The sequence below is a fragment of the Cervus canadensis genome, chromosome 10, assembly GCF_019320065.1.
Source record: "Cervus canadensis isolate Bull #8, Minnesota chromosome 10, ASM1932006v1, whole genome shotgun sequence".
Lineage (NCBI taxonomy): Eukaryota > Metazoa > Chordata > Mammalia > Artiodactyla > Cervidae > Cervus > Cervus canadensis.
The window spans coordinates 17220438-17241177 of NC_057395.1; the positions used below are offsets into that span (position 1 = coordinate 17220438).

A 20740-nucleotide genomic window follows, 5' to 3' on the forward strand; every position below is an offset into this window, starting at 1 on the left:
GATTTTCCTGAGGAAGAAATTCCACAGTGAACTTCAGGGGTAACTCTTGCCCAGGACTTTCCAGCCTGCCTTTCCTGATGACTGGCTGCCATGCCAGCTCAACAATCATGTAGGTCAACTCCTTGCACAAATCTCTTTATCTACTTACCTACCTGTCTATACCACCTATCCATCTGTACTACTCCTTCTATTTCTCTGATAGAATCCTGACATACCTCTTTTCCAAGTATGAGTAAGGCCCCAGACCCAAATCTCAGTGGACATTTGTGAAGTTTCATGGTAGGTCCCTTATGTCCACCCTCCCCTTTGCCCCATACATACTTGCCTTAAGGAAAAGTCACATACGGTATCTAGTTCTTCTCTGTCATATATATATTTTTATCTGGCATCTGGAAATTTTGTCCAGAGTATCACCTACTGCATGAATACCACTTGAACTGCTTCTCAATTGCATAAGATGCTGGGGGCAAATCCCCCTTGCTGAGGAAATGTTTATTTTGTAGCAAACAGAATATAAGGGAGTGCCCTTTTAAATTTTTTGCTAGAGGACTCAAAGTCATAGATGTTGTCTTAGTTTTGGTCCTTCCAGAAGCAACCTCAGACAAGGATTTTAAGTTTCTGGGAGGTAACCCAATAAAGCCAGAATGGGTGAGGACAGGTGAGGGGACAGGGGAGGGGACAGGGGAGGGGTGGCACCCAGTGAAGGGCACATTATCAAACTACCACCAAGGGCAACTTGATCCTCATCTCTCTGGGGCGCTCTCGCTGACAGTGAGAATGTGCACTTCAGAATAATCTCACCAGAACGATGAGGGAGCTGGGGTGTTGATACACTGAATCTGTCGGTCACTGAGGGCTGCTTCCAAGAAAGTACTAATTCTCATGTACTTCAGCCCTATGGTACAAGTTTAAGTGTCATGGGCATCTTATAGCATCTGGAAGTCACGCCTGAGAGTGCTATGATTCCAAAACAGAGGAGAAATGGGTGAAGTGTCAACAGTGTCTACTGGAGACATCAGGGTTTATTTGACCCAAAGTATCTAATGCATATCATTTATGATGATGTGTGAGAAGAAAACTGCTTCCTTAATGTATTAAAAAGGGCTTCTCTTCCCTAATATTAAATAGCTTTCATTCAGTTCCACTAAAAGGATATCTTTAACAAACAAACACAATGATGTACATCTTGTAAATTCTTTGATGATGACACTATGTTTATAACCAAAAATGCCATTTTTCTACTACATTCTTGAGGAAGATTGAGGAATTTATCCAGAATGACATGCAATTCATTGCAAAATAAAACATGACTTCTCTAGACAGCTAAGAATATTTATAGTTGTTAAAGCAAAGACAAATATTTTGTTACAGTGCTTAACTTGTGAGTTGCTTTGACTTTGATGGGAATCTACTTTCTCCAACATTTGGTACCTGGGCCTCAAAATGTTTATTCTGAGATGCAACCGCTGTGATTTACGCCTTGAAGCTAGCTTCCATTGCTTGTGCTCTCTCTGTGATGTGCTTCTGAAAGGGCATCATGAAGTCATCAAAATCTACCTCATATGTGAACCTCTCCCGGCGCAGTTCCCTCATTCTGATCAGCTCTGCTGTCGTGGCTTCGGGACTCCAGATCTTAAACAAACAACCACATCCAGAGTGAATGTTAGCATGGCAGCCAATAAACATGCCAATATCCAGACAGCCTTCAATCTGGTCAATTTAAAACTATCCAATTTACTTCTGGCAAGAGGAGAAGGGACAACAGAGGATGAGATGGTTGGATGGCATCACTGACTCAGTGGACACGAGTCTGAGCAAGCTCCAGGAGATGGTGAAGGACAGGGAAGCCTGGAGTGCTGCAGTCCATGGGGTCACAAAGAGTCAGACACGACTGAGTTACTGAACAACAACAACAAATTTTAAGTCTATTTTAACTTTTATCTCTTACATGACATTAGCGGTTACATGGGCATCACTGTTTCTGATGGTGACTATCTGAACAACTGAAATGCCCTTCAGTTACCTCTCTGATGACCCTGAGGCCCACTGCTGTTCATTCTCAGGATGTCAAAACCAGGAAGCAATGGAATTAATAGACAGTTTACTGTCTTCATGTGTTATGGGGAAGTAAAAATTATTTTCACAGCAGGGGGCAGAAGGAGCTGGTGGTCTATTATTCAGCATGGTTTGATGAGCATTAGCAAGACCACTCTTGTTCTCCAAATATATCTTCATCTCTTTAATTGTAGATGTTTAAGGAAGCTATGTACTAAATCCAGTCTTGATTAGTATAAAACTCCCAAGTGAGATGGTAGTAGTGTGTACAAAGAGGAAGGGTTGGACTTTAAGAAGTACCCAGAGAAAGTATCTATAAAATTCAGTGACTACAAGGCTACAAGGAATGGCCCAGACCAAAGACAACTTCAATTGTTCAAGGAAAATTAAGAAGTCAATACAGAAAATAAAAATACAAGATATTGGAAGCTATACAAATTGGACTGACTTAGTTGTCAGCAGTAGGATCTAGAAAAAGGACAACTTCAAATAACAACTATAAAAGATAAGCTTTGGAGAATTGTTTGGGTGCTTTGCATAAAAAGTATTTGAAAAAAGGCATTAGGAGTTTATACCACGTTATGATCTTTCTAAAGTACTTACTCTCTGTGGGATAAATGTGATATCCACTTTCTTGGTATAACCACTGGTAATCAATGAATTGAGATGAACTACATTATCTTTACGCATCTTCTTTTCCTCCACGATGGCTGGTACAGTGTACATTGCTGAAAGTGTTTCCTGGAAAAGAGCAAAAAACCAAAAAACAACTATCAATGTCAAAAACCTGTGTATACTTTCTAATATTCTGAAGTTGAAAAAATGCTACTATACAAATTATAATTTGAAATGAAATAGAATACCATTATAACTTTGGGTGGGGAGAGATAACTCTTTTGCCTTGTTTAACTTAATTAGTGTTGGTGACCGATCACAAAAGTCTCCAAGATCCATCCTTGATCTGTGGCCATTATTAATCAGAAGGATGTATTCCTACTAAAATGATAATGGTGCATGTATTAGGAGCTGTAACTGATCAATCTTCCTTTACCTCTGGCTATCCTTACTCTCTTCCTCCATGCTTAGTACTCTCTACCGTCTGCCGATCATTCCTTCAACTCTGTCTGCTTCCTATCACCTCTAACCCTTTCCAATTTGATAATGTTAAAACTTTTCCTTCCTGAAATTCATCCCCTATCCTGTGTCAGCCAAAAATCTTGAGGGATCCATCTGTTTCCCTAAAAGAAGCTTCCAGCCTAGAAATGTACTTAGAGCTTCCTGCTAAGGACAAATTCTTGATGTCTGGGAAACCCCCACAAACAACAATCTTCTACTGATAATTTCAGTTCAGTTGCTCAGTCATGTCCGACTCTTTGTGACCCCATGAATCGCAGCACGCCAGGTCTCCCTGTCCATCACAAACTCCCGGAGTTTACTCAAACTCATGCCCATCGAGTCGGTGATGCCATTCAGCCATCTCATCCTCTGTCGTCCCCTTCTCCTCCTGCCCCCAATCCCTCCCAGCATCAGGGTCTTTTCCAATGAGTCAACTCTTCCCATGAGGTGGCCAAAGTATTGGAGTTTCAGCTTCAGCATCAGTCCTTCCAATGAACACCCAGGACTGATCTCCTTCAGGATGGACTGGTTGGATCTCCTTGCAGTCCAAGGGACTCTCAAGAGTCTTCTCCAACACCACAGTTCAAAAGCATCAATTTTCGGCGCTCAGCTTTCTTCACAGTCCAACTCTCACATCCATACATGACCACTGGAAAAACCATAGCCTTGACCAGATGGACCTTTGTTGGCAAAGTAATGTCTCTGCTTTTCAATATGCTATCTAGGTTGGTCATAACTTTCCTTCCAAGGAGTAAGCATCTTTTAATTTCATAGCTGCAGTCACCATCTGCAGTGATTTTGGAGCCCAAAAAAATAAAGTCTGACACTGTTTCCACTGTCTCCCCATGTATTTCCCATGAGGTGAAGGGACCAGATGCCATGATCTTAGTTTTCTGAATGTTGAGCTTTAAGCCAACTTTTTCACTCTCCTCTTTCACTTTCATCAAGAGGCTTTTTAGTTCCTCTTCACTTTCTGCCATAAGGGTGGTGTCATCTGTATATCTGAGGTTATTGACATTTCTCCTGGCAATCTTAATTCCAGCTTGTGCTTCTTCCAGCCCAGCATTTCTCATGATGTACTCTGCATATAAGTTAAATAAGCAGGGTGACAACACACAGCCTTAACATACTCCTTTTCCTATTTGGAACCAGTCTGTTTTTCCATGTCCAGTTCTAACTGTTGCTTTCTGACCTGCATACAGGTTTCTCAAGAGGCAGGTCAGATGGTCTGGTATTCCCATCTCCTTCAGAATTTTCCATAGCTGATAATTTAGAGGGACCCAAACCACTCCAGATTACCAGGAACAATTTGGCACCTTTAAAGCCTTCTAAAGTCATTTTGCAGGATTATCCAAGTTACATATCCTAGGGTTCATAATAATAAAAATTCCTTGGGAGTTGGGTGGTAAAGTGGGTAGTGAAAGATTATGAAATCAAAATGAATGAAAATCATGCTTTACTTCTTTTCTCGTAACTGTTACCCTACACTTCCCTTTTGGGACACCTTATCGAATCTGTGTAATTCAGGTCTAAGTGTATATACACTTCTAATATAAGTTCTTTTTTCAACATTCTAACAGTATTTGGTTCAACCAACTTGTTTTTTGTGTGGATTCTGTTTGCAATGAGAACTTTTTAGACTTTTCAGTAATAGAAAATTTCTTGCTAGATGTTTCTTTAGAACTATTGCCTACTTGTCCTGAAATCATGAACTGCATGTTATTTGCCCATGAACTGTAACAATAAGTAAATGGTGCTGCAGCCGCACCAGGTACTAATGAGGAGTCAACTGCTTTTCATACCTCTTCCTTCTTAACCTCTGGGCCTTCAGTCTTTGCTTTGGGTGGTGGCTTGCCTTTTGGTTTTTGATTTTCTGCTGGTTTGGGCAAGTTATCCAGCTTTTCTTTAATCAAAGCAATTATTCTACTGTCAGCATAAGCTTTTGCAACATCCATGGCAGCATGCCCTGTTTAAAACATAAATTTAGAGTTTCATTAAACAGATTAATAATAAACCATGTAGTAAAATCTCAGCTCATCAGCTCTAAGCATATGGTACTAAGGGTGATTACTGAAGCCAGTGATACGTATAAAAGTCACAGATTGGTTCAGATATTCTCTAAAGTGGCCCCAGCTCTAAAATTTTATCATTTAAAGTGTCATTTACCAGCAAAACCATTTCTTCTTGTTAATTACTTTGAGCATGTTTGATAGGAAAGAGTGGTAGGTTACATTTTGAATATCTGAGTGCTAGTTCTCTTCCCACAGTGTACACATTCCTTCATGTGTGACAATTTTATGCTTTCCTCCTTCCTGTGACAGAAGGAGGTATATTCAAAAAGTCTGGGGAAGCTGGAAGTCATAAGTACTCTATGCAGATGGCTGGATATTACGACCCCTGTTACATCCTCAGGCAGGCCTAACGATACTATCTGTGACCCAGAGGCAGCCTGAAGCAGTCAAAGCTATTCAAGCTCCTTCAGGTCAAAAAGAAGCAATGAGTCCCACTCTCAAAACACCTCCACTTTTTCATGCAGAAAATTTATGACATAAAGTAGGCTTCCCATTTACTTCCTAGGAGTCTTATTTCAGGAATTACTGTTTAGCTCTAGAAAGACTCTAAAGTCTACAGGAGCTTCTAACTATGCCAATTATTAGAAACTCACAGCTAAAACACTGTGATGACTCAAAATGTGAAGTGCATACTGGTGTCAGTCTACATATTAATGGAATGGGCTCCCAGTGAAGTAAGTACAGGAATTAAAGAGTAAATGTTTAGAAATTTTTATAGCTATTTTATAGAATTTTTGTCATTTGAATCCAAAGATTTTTAAAAGTTTGGGTTTGTATTTTATGGGTTTTTTTTTCCTCTTCATTTTTCTAGTAAATCATTTTTCATTGTATTTTACAAAAGTCTCAGTCTACAATGAATTACCAACATGGAGAACTGATTCTTTAACACTAGTGATTTGAGAAGCACTATGTATAAGACAGAGTTCCATAACATTTAACTCAGGTTAGTTTTTGCAACAGTGACTTAAGGGAAAATGTGGTCCTGCAAGAATAGACTTAGAAGGCTTGGGAATCTAACACAAATCCTCCTTTTCTAGCCCTAATCACTTATAATGAAACACATACCTTTCCTATTCTCCAACTGGAATTTAGCTCCGATGTCAAGTAGGTATTTTACAGTATCCAGTCTACAGCTCTCAATGGCTCTACTCAAGGGGGTTGAGTTGTTGATGGAAAGGGCATCTACCACGGCTCCAGATTTAACAAGAAGCTCAACAATATCTTGTTGGCCAGCATGGCATGCAAAATGAAGAGGAGTCCACAGAAAATTATCTGTTGCATTAACATTAGCCCTGTAAAATGAGATAGATATACAAGCTAAAAATATGGGTTGATCCAAGCATTGGAGGCTAAAAATTCCAAGATTTCATAGCTTTATTAAGTTGTTAAACTGTAAACCAAGAAAGATTTGGGTCAAGTTAAACTCTGTGCCATAATTTTTCTTGAACTGTGTTCTGCATCTGATAGTTAACTTTCTTTGTGTATATATACATTATGTTTAGTTTAGAAGCTGCTTGGATCTTAGGGATTACAATTTTTGTTAGATGTTAAAATCAGGGAAAATTATAAAACTGGATCCAGTGAAGATCAAAGTTGACAGGAAATAGAAAAGCTACATTATTTAATTTTGTATCTACTTCCTCTGTGTGTTATGAATTTTTAAATGCACCATCACTGTTAAAATTCTAAGCAATAAAATCTATCAAAAATTTTGTACCAAAAATGGTACAAATGAACTTATTTACAAAACATAAACAGACTCATAGACTTCGAAAACAAACTTCTGGGTGCCAAAGGAGAATGGATGAATTGGAAGTTTGGGATTGATATATACACTACTATATATAAAATAGATAATCAGTAAGGACCTCCTGTGTAGCCTAGGGAACTCTACTCAACATTCTGTAACAATCTATATGGGAAAGAATATGAAAAAGAGTGGATACATGTGTATGCACAACAGAATCACTTTTCTGTACACCTGGAAACTAGCACAACACTGTAAATCAACTATGCTCCAATACAAAACAAAGATTAAAGGAAAAAATAAAAAGCAAAAAAAAGCAAATTAATTCTTTTGATTTCATTAAAAGCAATTTATCATTCAGAAACTATGAAACTAAAATAAAATTTTAGTCCCATTTAAAATTCACTGCCCCAAACTTCAAATTATTGTTAGTTGCTTTATGTTACCTCTTGATAATAAACACATTTAAATCTTTCTTTGACATTAAATGTTATAGTAATAATAACAATATCTTTTATCAAGTCTGCAACTACTGGGCTACTAAGTGCTTTGCATATTTTAACTCATTTAATCTTCAAGAAATTCTGTGAGCTGAGTTCCATTATAGTGAGAAAACTGAGGCACAAAAAGGTTAAGAAAGTTACACCAGGTTATTCAGCAATGGTAAAAAAGAAGGACTTAAACCAGAGAAATTGCTTCTGATTAAAAAGTTAAATGTCATGCTTTGTTATCTTAAAGATATTTACAAATGAACCAAGGAAAAGGGAATGAAACATGCCTAGCCATTTAGTCGTTATGTGCATGCTAAGTTGCTTCAGTCATGTCTGACTCTTTGCAACCCTAAGGACATTGCCTGCCAGGCTCCTCTGTCCATGGGATTCTCCAGGCAAGGGTACTGGAGTGAGTTGCCATGCCCTCCTCCAGGGGATCTTCCCAACCCAGGGATCCAACCGAGTCTCTTATGTCTCCTGTACTAACAGGTGGGTCTTTTCCACTAGCACCACCTGGGAAGCCCACTTAGTCTTATAGCCACTGTCAAATTATTTGATTTGTTGGGATGCCCTCAAAAAAAAAAAAAAAAGCAGATTTAAAAATGGCTTCATGTAAAATGAATACATTTTAAAGATCTGCTCTGTAATACTGTGATTGTAGTTAGCAATATTGCACCATACACTTAAAATTTGTTAAGACGGTAGATCACATGCTACTTTTGACCACAGTAAATAGTTCTAATTTAAAATAAAAGGCACTCCACAGCATCTAGGTTAAGCTCTGAATCAAATTAAAATTGTTTTGGGAGGCCAGGGACACCCAATCATAAGGCTTCTTCCACCCCTAGAGTGAAAACTTCTCAGCTTTCACTTTGGCATTGTCCTACAGGCTCTTAATGCTCCCATTATCCTGGCCCACCATATAAGGTCTATTTGGGATCTAGACTGCAGAAATGAAGTAATTTCTTGCCACTATTGAAATTCTAGAGTTGACTGTTTCTTAGCCTTCCTTTCACTTCCTCGAAATGTGAAGGCTCCCAAAAATCTAAATCGCACTCAAGCAAAAGACATACCCTTTTTCAAGAAGAAACTTGACTGCATCGATGTTTCCAGTAGCACATGCAGTCATTAGCGGTGTCTTGTAGTAATTATCCTTCATATCCACAGGTATTCCTGATTCAAAAGCCTTTTTCAGAGAAGCCAGGTCTCCCGCCTTGGTGATAAAATTAATGTTTGAAAAGACCTTCCCTGGATCATCAATATACCAAGCAGAGTCATCCTGAATGGGATGTTCTGGGGGGTGATCTCTGTTAAAGCGATTGCAGTCAGTCACATTCTTGTAGGTTTCGATCATATAATAGGGCGGCCCACCGTCGCTGCGGCGTGGAAACACTTGGTCGGGGATGATACAGATGGGGAGGGGTAAAACAAACTTGCCCATTCTGGCTTTTTTGGCCATCCCTTTTTTCTTTTTCTTAGGCCCATAGGATCCCAAGACATAAGACTTACTTAAATATCTGGTCCCTTTAAAGAACTCATTAATATTGACCCCTCCACCCCGGACTTTTTCGTGAAGTTGCGCTATAGCAGCCAGCTGCTCTGAGTTCACAAAATCTTGCCTCTCCTCCAGGGTCAGCACAAAGTCCTCCTTGGTGACTGTCCCATCGCCCCTGTCCACAAACGAGAAGGCTTCCCGAAGGAAAGTCTCATGTTCTACTGACCAATCGTGAAGTCTCAGGAACAAGGGCGGATTCGGATTTTTGACCCCTGGCCTGGCCAGTTTATTAGCGATTTGCTCCGCCCGCCGTATTTCTTTGCTGGCTGCTTTGAAGCCGCCTTCCTTAGCCAAGTTCCTCGGTGTTTTATGCTCCAGATTCTTCCATTTTAGGTCACATCCTAAAACAAGAAACATCATGATTATGAATGGTGCTGGGGCATCTGCCTGGGTTCACAAATGACATATATCTGTTGTTGTTGGTTTTTAAATTTTCAGCGAATAATCAAAAGTTGGTTCCCAAATTATTTGTATATAGAGGTGAGCACAGTTAGTTATTATAATTACAGGATTAATCTATGATTACCCTGCTCAAGGTTATGGGGGAGAATGGATGATACATTTATATGTATGGTTGAGTCCCCTTGCAGTCCATCTGAAACTATAATAACATTGTTAATAGGCTATACTCTAATATAAAAGTGATTCCCTGTGGCTCAGTGGTAAAGAATCTGCCTGCCAGTGCAGGAGATGTAAGGGACTTGGGTTGGATCCTTGGGTCAGGAAGATCTCCTGGAGAAGGAAATGGCAACCGATTCCAGTATTTTTGCCTGGAAAATTCCATGGAAAGGAGGAGCCTGGTGGGCTATAGTCTGTGGGGTCACAAGAGTTGGACACAACTGAGCATACACACACTCAACTCATATATAAATCAAAACTTTAAAAAAAATTTAATAAATAAAAATTATTATTAACTTATATGCAGAGTACATCATGCAAAATGCCAGGATAGATGAAGCACAAGCTGGAATTAAGATTGCAGGGAGAAATATCAATAACCTCAGATATGCAGATGATACTACCCTTCTGGCAGAAAGCAAAGAGGATCTAAAAAGCCTCTTGATGAAGGTGAAAGAGGAAAGTGAAAAAGCTGGCTTAAAGCTCAACATTCAAAAAACTAAGATCATGGCATCTGGTCCCATCACTTCATGGCAAATAGATTGGGAAACAATGGAAACAGTGTCAGACTTTATTTTCTTGGGCTCCAAAATCACTGCAGATGGTGACTGCAACCATGAAATTAAAAGATGCTTGCTCCTTGGAAGAAAAGCTATGACAAATCTAGACAGCATATTAAAAAGCAGAGACATTACTTTGCCAACAAAAGTCTGTCTAGTCAAAGCTATGGTTTTTCCATTAGTAATGTATGGATGTGAGAGTTGGACCATAAAGAAAGCTGAGCGTCGAAGAATTGATGCTTTTGAACTGTGGTGTTGGAGAAGACTTTTGAGAGTCCCTTGGACCACAAGGAGATCAAACCAGTCAATCCTAAACGAAACCAACCTTGAATATTCATTGGAAGGACTGATGAAGCTGAAGCCCCAATACTTTGACCACCTGATGCAAAGAGCCGACTCATTGGAAAAGACCCTGATGCTGGGGAAGATTGAAGGCAGGAGCAGGGGATGACAGAGGATGAGATGATTGGATGGCATCACCAAATCAAGGAATATGAGTTTGAGCAAGCTCTGGGAGATGGTGAAGGACAGGGAAACCTGGTGTGCTGCAGTCCGTGGGTCACATAGAGTCACACACAACTGAGTGACTGACTGAACAACATCGTGAACACAAAAACTTAAGCTATATATTTTTTCTTTCTGTGAGCTTCAGTTTGGTGAATTTTGAGGAAGATATTTTTCCAGTGAATAGTATCTATCCCCAAAGGATTAAGAAATCAATCCCTGTAGATATTTGAAACAAATATCACATTAGAATACTCGCTAAAGAGGTTTCATGCCAAGTGGGAAAGAGTAAAGAAGACATTTAAATTTGGAAAGAAGCTGGATTCAAACAGCTTAAGCAGGACTTTAGGCATCTAAGATGCTAACTGACTCTTGCTTCTTTTGAACAATTATGACTGTTAATCTGTGTAAAATCTTAAACTATGTTTTATCTGTATTTTCCATGAAATTCATGTAATTTATATTGACCTGCTGTTTTGCAGTAAGGTCATATGAACTGCCTGAAAATGTTATCTCATCAAATCTGAAAGAATTCCAGTTAAGAGTTGTGCAATTAGGCATTAAAATTCATTTTCCTTTTTTAGTCTCTGACTTAAAATGATGAGACCAACATCACATGTAAGCATTCTCCAAATAAATAAGCTTTTCTGAATGCATCAGGGAGTCTACTTAGTGGTATCAAGAGGCTGTGTTGTCTGTAATAAGTGTCTTAAGACACTAAAAACCCATTATAAGTCAGACTATGAAGATATTCGTTCTAGCGTTTTCAATCTATGAGGCTCTTTTGTTGCCTTGCCAATATCACATAATCAAAAAAGATTCTCTAGCAATCAGTATCTCTAGCATCCAAAATGTAAAGGCAGCTGCATGTGAAAATATAACATCCCCCTCCAACACTTCATAATTTTATTCCTTTTCAGAAAGAAAATCATTAATCATTGGATGATTAATGATTTCAGCATTAATACTTCTGGCATTGTCAAAATTAAAATTTTATATGAAGGCTGGTATATTTATTAGTGATAGGAAAACTCAAAAAGGGTACTTTGGACATAAATATTCTATAATTTTTATACTGAACAGTTTGAAGAACAGTGTGACTTATTGGGAAAAGGACCTGAGCCTTGTCTCCACAGTATAATAATTCAATAGTGTAATTCCATAGTCATCTTGAGTCTGCTACTTTTACTTAGCTTTTTCACTCACTCGGGATGTCTGGGGGTTTATCTGCCACCTCCCAGTTCACTCCTGTATTCACCAGCATCTTTGGATCAAAGATGCACCAGCACCAAGGATCAAAGGGTTTTAAAGCTGCTTTATCTTGCCTTCTTCTGCTCCTAGTTTCTTCCCAGTTAGCAATTTTCTGTGGAATAAAGACCCCCACATCCAAGCTTAAAGATATGAAGGCATTTTCCTGTCCTTCTGACTTTTGTCTTCTCTTTTATTGTTAGTAAATACAGATCCATTCATGCTCTCTGTGATTTATGTTCCTCTGTCGCTGAGATACGTGACTTTCAGCTGACTGCTGTCAAAAGCCCCATGAGGAGATCCCTCCACAGAGGCTTCAGGACAGCTAATCTAAACTCCCCTCCACTCTCCTGGACATGGCCTCACATTGCCTACAGGGAGGTGTAAATTACTCCAGGGACAAGATCAGGATCAAAAGTGGAGCATACTGAGGAACTGGTTTCTTGGGGGAAAAGAATCCAGCCTTCATATTTAAGGATAGAAGAGACTACACCCAGGGAGTTTACTCAGAAATGAGCATTTCATGGCTAATGGCTTCCAATTGCTCTGACGGCCTTAGATCCAAGATTCTAAAGGTGGAAGTATAACTGATAACACTCTCATGTGGAACTAGGTCACCCATATAGCACCTGGTGAAGCAGTTGTACTTCCAAAGATGCTAGGGAACTCAAAACATTTTCAGACATTTGTTTCAGAAACAGTCTAGTCTTATGAGTCTGCCAGGAGGATCAATCTTTTCTGCATCACCAGCAAGGCCTTTGGCAAGCTCTGGCCCTGTACGTCTCAATTTGCTTTCTCCGACTTTATCCCAGAAGGACATAAATGGTAGAGTATATATTGAGGGATATTTCTCCCAATAAGAAAAGAGTTAGCATGTTAAAGTTGAAGAAATTTGTCTCAATCTGGGCAGATCTCTAATTTTTAGAAATACACAATGTGAAAAATGAAGTGTCAGAATAATCTGCTTGTGGTGAGAGATTTGGAAACAAGATTTGAAAACTGTCTCTTCAGAGACAGTTGATGAGGGCAAAAATTGCATTTGGTACATTTTCCGTTATCTCTTTATTTTAGGGGGATGGGGAAAGAATGTGAGCTTTGTATAAGGTAAAAAAAAAAAATCAAAGTGAATCAGTTACTACACCATTAGTTATGCAGGCATGTTAATCTCATTTATAATGTTAGTGGTTACAGTATAGGCTCTCTTGGGTCCCAGTGACTTCAAAATTTCTGTGCCTGCATAGAAGACAGGAAAATGAAAGCACTTTTTCTGCTCTATGATAGAGCTGCTGAACTTTAAGTTTCTATTTCTCATAAACTGGAAAAAAATAACTCACTACCATAACATTCAGCAGCATGCAGTTCCCTCTCTAACAAAGAATTAATAACATTGAATGTGTGTTTAATTCAGTTCAGTTCAGATCAGTCGCTCAGTCATGTCCGACTCTTTGTGACCCCATGGACTGCAGCATGCCAGGCCTCCCTGTCCATCACCAACTCCCAGAGCTTACTTAAACTCATTTCCATCGCATGGGTGATGCCATCCAACCATCTCATCCTCTGTCAACACCCTTCTCCTCCCACCTTCAATCTTTTCCAGCATCAGTGTCTTTTCAAATGAGTCAGTTCTTTGCATCAGGTGGCCAAGTATTGGAGTTTCAGCTTCAGCATCAGTCCTTCCAATGAATATTCAGGACTGATTTCCTTAAGACATGTAATTAACACAAAATTAGTAAAAATATTTAAACTTAATTGGCTAATATTGCTATTTAAATTTTTTTAAATATTAACTATTTTAAGGAATTGTTGCTATTTAGTTGCTAAGTCATGTCTGACTTGTTTGTTACCCCATGGACTGTAGCCTGCCATCAAGGTATTTTCCCAGCAAGAATGCTGGAGTGGATTGCCATTTCCTTCTCCAGGGGATCTGCCCAGTACAGGTATTGAACCTGTGTCTCCTGCTTGACAGATGGGTTCTTTACTATTGAGCCACGTGAGAAGAAGCCCATTTTAGGGATACATTCAGCTATGCATAACATAAAAGAAACCCCAGTGTCTCACTGGTGAAGAATCTGCCTGCAATGCAGCAGGCACAGGAGACCCGGCTTCAGTACCTGAGTTGGGGGCATCCCCTGAAAGAGGAAATGGCAATCTTCTCCAGTATCACATGGACAGAGGAGCCTGGCAGGCTACAGTCCACAGCGTCTCAGAGTCAGACACGACTGAGCAACTGAGCACACACAACATGCATAACATAGTTTATATTCTCAAATTAACAGTTATTTAAAATATACAGGAAAATCTAAAGTAATAAATATTACTTATATTTCAAATATTCCATTAAAGTTTTCATTTTATTTAATGCTTCTCCCCAAAACATTTCCCCCATAATTTAAAATTTTCCAAAATGTTATCTTTGCACTTGACATGATAGTATATTTTCAAAAATAAAATATTTAAGAATTTGGACATGGTTCCTAGTGTTTGTCCTTTTTAAATTGATGCTGCTGCTAAGTCGCTTCAGCTGTGTCCGACTCTGTGTAACCCCATAGACGGCAGCCCACCAGGCTCCTCTGTCCCTGAGATTCTCCAGGCAAGAATACTGGAGTGGGTTGCCATTTCCTTCTCCGTCTTAGACTGATATTTACATTTTAAAAAATAAGCATCTTAGTAATTGGTTGACTCATAAATAATTCTCTTTAGATTTTTAATAATCATCTAAAGATACTTGAGAGATGAATTTTTATTACTTTCTAGGTCAGATTTATGATTTAACAGAAGGTAAATAAGAAAAAAATTTAATTTTCTTTCTACAGAGATAAGCAACTGATGTTGACACGCTGAAATTCTCTGCTCATCTGCAATGTGGGGAAGTCATAAGTTCTTTAGACATGAAGTTGGTAGACCGTTTACCTCGCTGAGCTATATATTTACAGCAATCCGCAAAACCACCCATGGCAGCATAATGAAGTGGCGTGTTGCCATTCATTGCAATCAGCCCCATGTCTCCATTGTACGCAAAAAGCAGCTTCAGTACCTGCAAAATAAATAGTGGATATCATAGAGGAATAAGAATGCATGTTTACTGGTTGAAAACTCAGATCTAGACCTGTGCTATCCAGAGTGTCAGTTTGAATTAATTGAAATGAATTAAATAGAAAACAAATGTTAAATATTCAGTTCCTTACTTTGACTAGCCATAGTTTAAGGACTCAGAAACCACGTGTGTACCGTAATTGTACCATATTGTACAGCCACATACAGAACAGTCAGAAGTTCTAGAGCAGGGATCCTCAACCTCCAGGATCTAACACCTGATGATCTGAGGTGGTGATGTAACAATAATAGAAATAAAGTACACAATAAATGTAAAGTGCTTGAATTATCTTGAAACCACAGCCACCCCCCACCGCCCCCACAAGTCTGCGGAAAAATTGTCTTCCGTGAAACCGGTCTCTGGTGCCAAAAAGGTTGGGGACCATCTATCTAGAGTATAGAAAACTCTAAACTCATCTGGGGAACTACCATTTTGGCAAATTTAGGCAACTTTAGAATGCATCAGGGGAGCAAATTCTATACCAGACAGATGTGATTTTTACTGTGATGTATACTTTTATTGCAGGTAAGAGACCCAGTGACAAAAGTAAAGATAATGTTAGAACTAAGGAAAGAAATTTTAGATACAATTCAGAATTTTAAAAAATAGGATAGCATTAAAAAAAATAGGATAGCATTGAGTTCTAGTTTTTTCTGCAGTATCACTATATGTATGAGATATCTTTAGCTGATATATCCAGATAATCAGAATACTTGAGAGTTAAAAACTTAGGTGAGTCATTAGATGTACTTAAACATCAAGGAGATGAGATTAGGCCTTGGCCTCCCCCAAATTAGATCATACTGTACTGTGAAAATTCTCATATGCAATGGAGTCATAAAATAGAGTAGTAGTATGTGGCAAAACTTTTCAGTTGTCATAACTGAAAGAAAAAAGTGAAAGTGTTAGTCGCTCAGCTGTGTCTGAGTCTTTGCAACCCCGTGGGCTATAGCCCACCAGGCTCCTCTGTCCATGGAATTCTCCAGGCAAGAATACTGGAATAGGTTGCCATTTCCTTCTACAGGGGATTTTCCCGACCCAGGCCTTGAACCCAGGTCTCCCACATTGCAGGCAGATTCTTTAGGGTCTGAGCCCCTAGGGAAGCCCAGTTAAGAATATAGAAAAAAACATTACTAGTAATATTAGAAGAGTAAATTAGCAAGCAGATAAAACTGAATAAAGAGCTAAAATAAGCCTTGAAGGATAATATCTGGTATAAAATACAATTCTGGAATTATTTTGGAAAATGAAAATGCAAAAAAAAAAATCTGTCAGTGTAACTTATACTACATTTTAAGATGCTGAGGAAAAGGAGAATATTTTTAGCAACAAATTTTAAAGAATATAGTAGATTATTACATCAAAAAAGCCTCCTTTGGCAGCAAAGTGTGCGGCATGATGTCTGTCATTGTCAAATGCATTCACGTCCCCTCCTCTTTCCAATATCCCTCGAACTAGCTCTGTCACTCCCTCTCGTGATGCTTCCATTAAAGCCGTGCGACCTGTGGACTGGACATGAAACAGACCAGATGCTGTTTATCCCTGTTATACTAAATGCCACGCTCAGTATTAATATGGTCTAAATCCATTTGGCCTTAGAGTCACACTGACATGTTCAGTTTCGTACAATTTTATTGGTTTCATGTAACAAACAGGAAACATGAAGTCAGGAAAATGGGTCAGTGTCCAAAATGTAGAATTCTATAATCAGAGTCAAGGTCACACCAGATTTTCCTATGATAACATAATGCTAAAAAGTGCAGTTTCTTGCCAAGAAAGTAGAGCAAAAAGGGAGAAGAGAGAGTAAAATGTATGCTAAAATTAGGCTATAGGTATTTTCTAATGAGAAGAAAATCTATTTTTATTGTCTGGAAATGACAATTAAAAGAAAACTCAGTAAAATTAGCCAAGTGAGGAGAGGAAGCAAAATAACGAAGGGAAACAGCAGAGCTACATATTTTCTGTAGAAGGTAAATTTTTATTAGGCATCAGGAATATCTTTTCTAGTTCCTGTAATGATCTTTTAATGTTGTACATAATAAATACCAATCTTTCAAACATAATTAGGAAACAGACCATAGAATCATGGCCATGCCATATAAAGATAATGAAAGTCTATAATTTTAAAGCATTTTGAACAGAAATGAAAGGTCTGTAAGCTAACAGGATAATTTTACCACATTCAAGTGAAAAAATACAGTAACAGGACTCTAATTGAAAAAAAGGAATATATAATCACAGAAATAGTCTTACTGTGTTGATAGCATTCGGATTGGCTCCTTTTTCCAAAAACGTCAGGCACACATCCTTTACATCATGTGCTTCTTCACAAGCTCTAAGGAATATCGGCTTCCCTTCACAGGTACAGTTGTTGACATCCGCACCATGTTCCAAGGCAATCAGCGCGCACCGATAATGCCGCTTAGTAGGTAAAATGCAGTAAAACAAAATACCTGCAGAAAAATAGAATCCCCAAAGAACACGTAACTAGTAGTCTCTCTACATTTGAGTCAGATAGGAAGGAACAAAGAATAATTTTAAAATTCATAATTAGCTAGTTGAAGATGACAGAGCAAAGGCATTTATGCCTTGGTTTTCTCTCGGAAATCAACTGAAACACCAAGACAGAGAAACCAAAAAGGAAACCCAACCTCTGATAAGAGCTAGAAAACAGTCATAACCAAAATGTGACAGGATCTTGTCTGAGAAGAATCTGAGTGCTGGAATGTGAGCCCCTGTTGACCCTGGGTGTTTGGCATCCTGCGATCTATACACCAGTGTCCTTCTCAGAATGTGCAGGAGTGTGTGTGCCCGAGGGTTACTGGTGATCCCTGGACCCCCTTCGAAATTGCAGAGTGGCAAGGGAGATAGTATTGAATGATGAAATGTTTACCAGCCGTGTTTACAGGAAGCAGGCTGTCTGTACAGTTGCAGTGAGAAGAAAAAGTAGATGGCAATTTGTTCACTGCAGAGAGAAAAATGCTAACTCCTCATATCTGGTATCTATGACATACAGACCCTCAACATAATCCATGTCAAAAATGTACTACAGACCAGGGGTACTGTTTATAAACCCCAGTCAGAGTTTTCTTAAGAAACTCAACAGCAAACTCCAAACTGACTTTGTAATGACTTCACTCTAAAAACGGACTTCATTCAAATAGGAACAGTAACCAACAAAAAACCAGCATACGACCTATGAAAAAAGATACTGAAAGACAAGGAAAGGAAGCTGACAAACACCAGGCAAAAATTATATACTCAAATAACTATACCACATGAAAATTACTGACTGATCTGTTACTGATAACAAAAATTTGCATATAACTTTTTCTGAAACAAAAATGTAAAGGTAGACCAAACCAAAAAGATAAATAGAAGGAAAAGATGAATTTGAGCAAGTATATCTTAGAAAAGAAATGGGAGAGAAAAATAAAACCACTAAAGAAATGAAAGTCACATGGGAACAGGAAAAAAGAGAGCAGACACTGCCAAAACCATAGGCAGGGACACGGAGGAAAAAGTTGAAAGAACTTGAAAAAAATCCAAGAGTTTAAATGGTCTAGAAAGGCAAATAATATTTAACATGTATGTAATTGGTGTTCAATAAAAGACCAAATGGAACAGAAAAATGGAGAGATATAATAAAAGAAAACCCTCCTGAAGTAAAAACCTAGATCTAACAGGATATACTGGATCTCAGGAAAAACTGATTAGGAACAATCCATAATATGTGCCTAGGCAAAACTAGATAAAGAAAGTGTCCTGTGAGCAGCCAGTTAAAAATTCAAGCCATCTCTAAAGAGGAAATGTCGTTTGGCTGCAAGACTTTGCACAACATTCAGTGCTAGAAAATAAGCAAAGGAGTTTTACAATATCACTTGCAAAAGAAAACAGGGGATTTTTAACACTCAGTCAAGCAATTGTTCATATATAAAAGAGATGAACATATAAGTTTAAAGATGCAAGAAATCAAAGTATATAAGCCCCAAGGAGTGAGCTAAACTACTCAATGACAAAAATGAGTCTAACAGGAGATTAACAGGGAATATGTGACCCATGATAGACGCTGAATCCCTTCAATCATTGAATCAAAGCTCAATCACTTTGGGAATTCTAGATACAGAAAAGAAAATTGTAGTTCACAACAATGTAGAAATAATAAGGAAATTTAACAAGACTGGTAGGGAAGAGAGGAAAGGAGAGTTTAAGCATTCAATTTTCTTTATCTTTTATTGCTGGAGTTTTGAGATATTATTAAAAGCAGATAAAAGGTATGAAAAGAATCATTGAAAGAACTAAAATGATTATAATTTACTAAAATTAGATACTGGAAGGGAGGTGACAGGAAGAATTTTTGTATCAATCTCATCTTTCATAGAAAAATATCAATGAATACGGTTTAGTGTAATGATTTGATAAACAGAGGTTTATGTATATGTAAAGCTGTCAAGTTAGCCATTAAAAGAACTAAAAACAGACTATTAATTTTAGAAAATATGAGAAGGAAGATAAATACACATATAACAAAACAAAGATCATATGGACCATACAGAAAATTATTTTTATATGTATTTATCTGTGTATGTATATAAATTAAATATATTATGCTTTTATAGAATAAAATAAATGCCAGTTTTGTGGAGAATGCAGATAAATGTAAATTGGATAAACTCAACCATTAAAATAAAAATACAATTTATGTGAAAATCAAAACTGAACTATATTTCATATAAACATGCATCTGAAATAGTTACTCAAACAGTTAAAAACAGAAAGATGGTCAGGGACATGTTGAAAATACAAAACCAAAGACAGAGAAGTCATAGCAGGCTGCTATGTTGTTGTTTTGGTTCACTCTTGCCTGCTATGACTTCTCTGTCTTTGGTTTTGCATTTTCAACATGTCCCTGACCATCTTTCTGTTTTTAACTGTTTGAGTAACTCTCATTTTTAAATTTTCATTTCATGTATTTTTAATGGTAGAATTTATCCAATTTACATTTATCTAGATGCTCCATAGAACTGTCATTTCTTTTATACTATGAATGTATCACTTGCACCATTCCCCCACCTCCTTGGTCCACAGAAAAATTGTCTCCCACGAAACCAGTCCCTGGTGCCAAAAATACTGGGGACCACTGCTGTATAGAGCTTTGAAAGGCTTCTGCTTTTTTTTTTTTTTTTTTAGAATAAAAACATTAAAAAAAATACATTTGACTCATGAATACATTAAATAATTAAATAGTTGTTCCTTTTCTTTGTCCTCTTCTCTTGTTATAAGCAAGTCACTTATCAAATACCATGTCCACAGAGAGTTACAAAAGCAGATCCTGTTCCTGTCAGAAAACATTAATTAATGGTATAAAATGGGATTCATTCCTCTAATGTGGGACTGATGTTAATGGTTTTGTACTTGAAGAAATTCTTTGGAACAACTGATTAAATCTACCAGTTTATATTAAGCCTTGTGGTAATTTTCTTAGTGATTTTCATGAGGCTGCATCACTTCCTGCCAGAACCTTGAGTCATTTGGACAAGAAGCTCCCAGATCGTGGTCTTAAGATGGGATATGGGAGGGGAAGAGTGAGACAGTGCTGTCTCACTTGAATAATCACAATAATCACAAACATGCCATATTTCTATGATTAAGTCATATTTCCAAATATATTTTTAAAACA

The 20740-nt window shown here is 38.0% G+C and overlaps 1 protein-coding gene across 3 annotated transcripts in view; it reads right to left on the reverse strand.

Annotated features, from left to right (window-relative positions):
• Nucleotides 1-1366: 1366 nt before the first annotated feature.
• The window catches only part of ANKEF1 (ankyrin repeat and EF-hand domain containing 1), a 99061-nt gene continuing 79687 nt past the window's right edge, over nucleotides 1367-20740 (reverse strand). For all 3 annotated transcript variants that reach the window (XM_043479855.1, XM_043479853.1, XM_043479854.1), the window contains 8 exons: nucleotides 17314-17513; nucleotides 16420-16569; nucleotides 14877-15000; nucleotides 8555-9377; nucleotides 6309-6535; nucleotides 4974-5137; nucleotides 2659-2796; nucleotides 1367-1632 (listed from right to left, as the gene is read on the reverse strand). In XM_043479855.1, coding sequence (XP_043335790.1) covers nucleotides 1474-1632; nucleotides 2659-2796; nucleotides 4974-5137; nucleotides 6309-6535; nucleotides 8555-9377; nucleotides 14877-15000; nucleotides 16420-16548 — 1764 coding nt within the window. In that variant the 5' untranslated portion in view covers nucleotides 16549-16569; nucleotides 17314-17513 and the 3' untranslated portion in view covers nucleotides 1367-1473. The remainder of the gene's footprint in view (nucleotides 1633-2658; nucleotides 2797-4973; nucleotides 5138-6308; nucleotides 6536-8554; nucleotides 9378-14876; nucleotides 15001-16419; nucleotides 16570-17313; nucleotides 17514-20740) is intronic.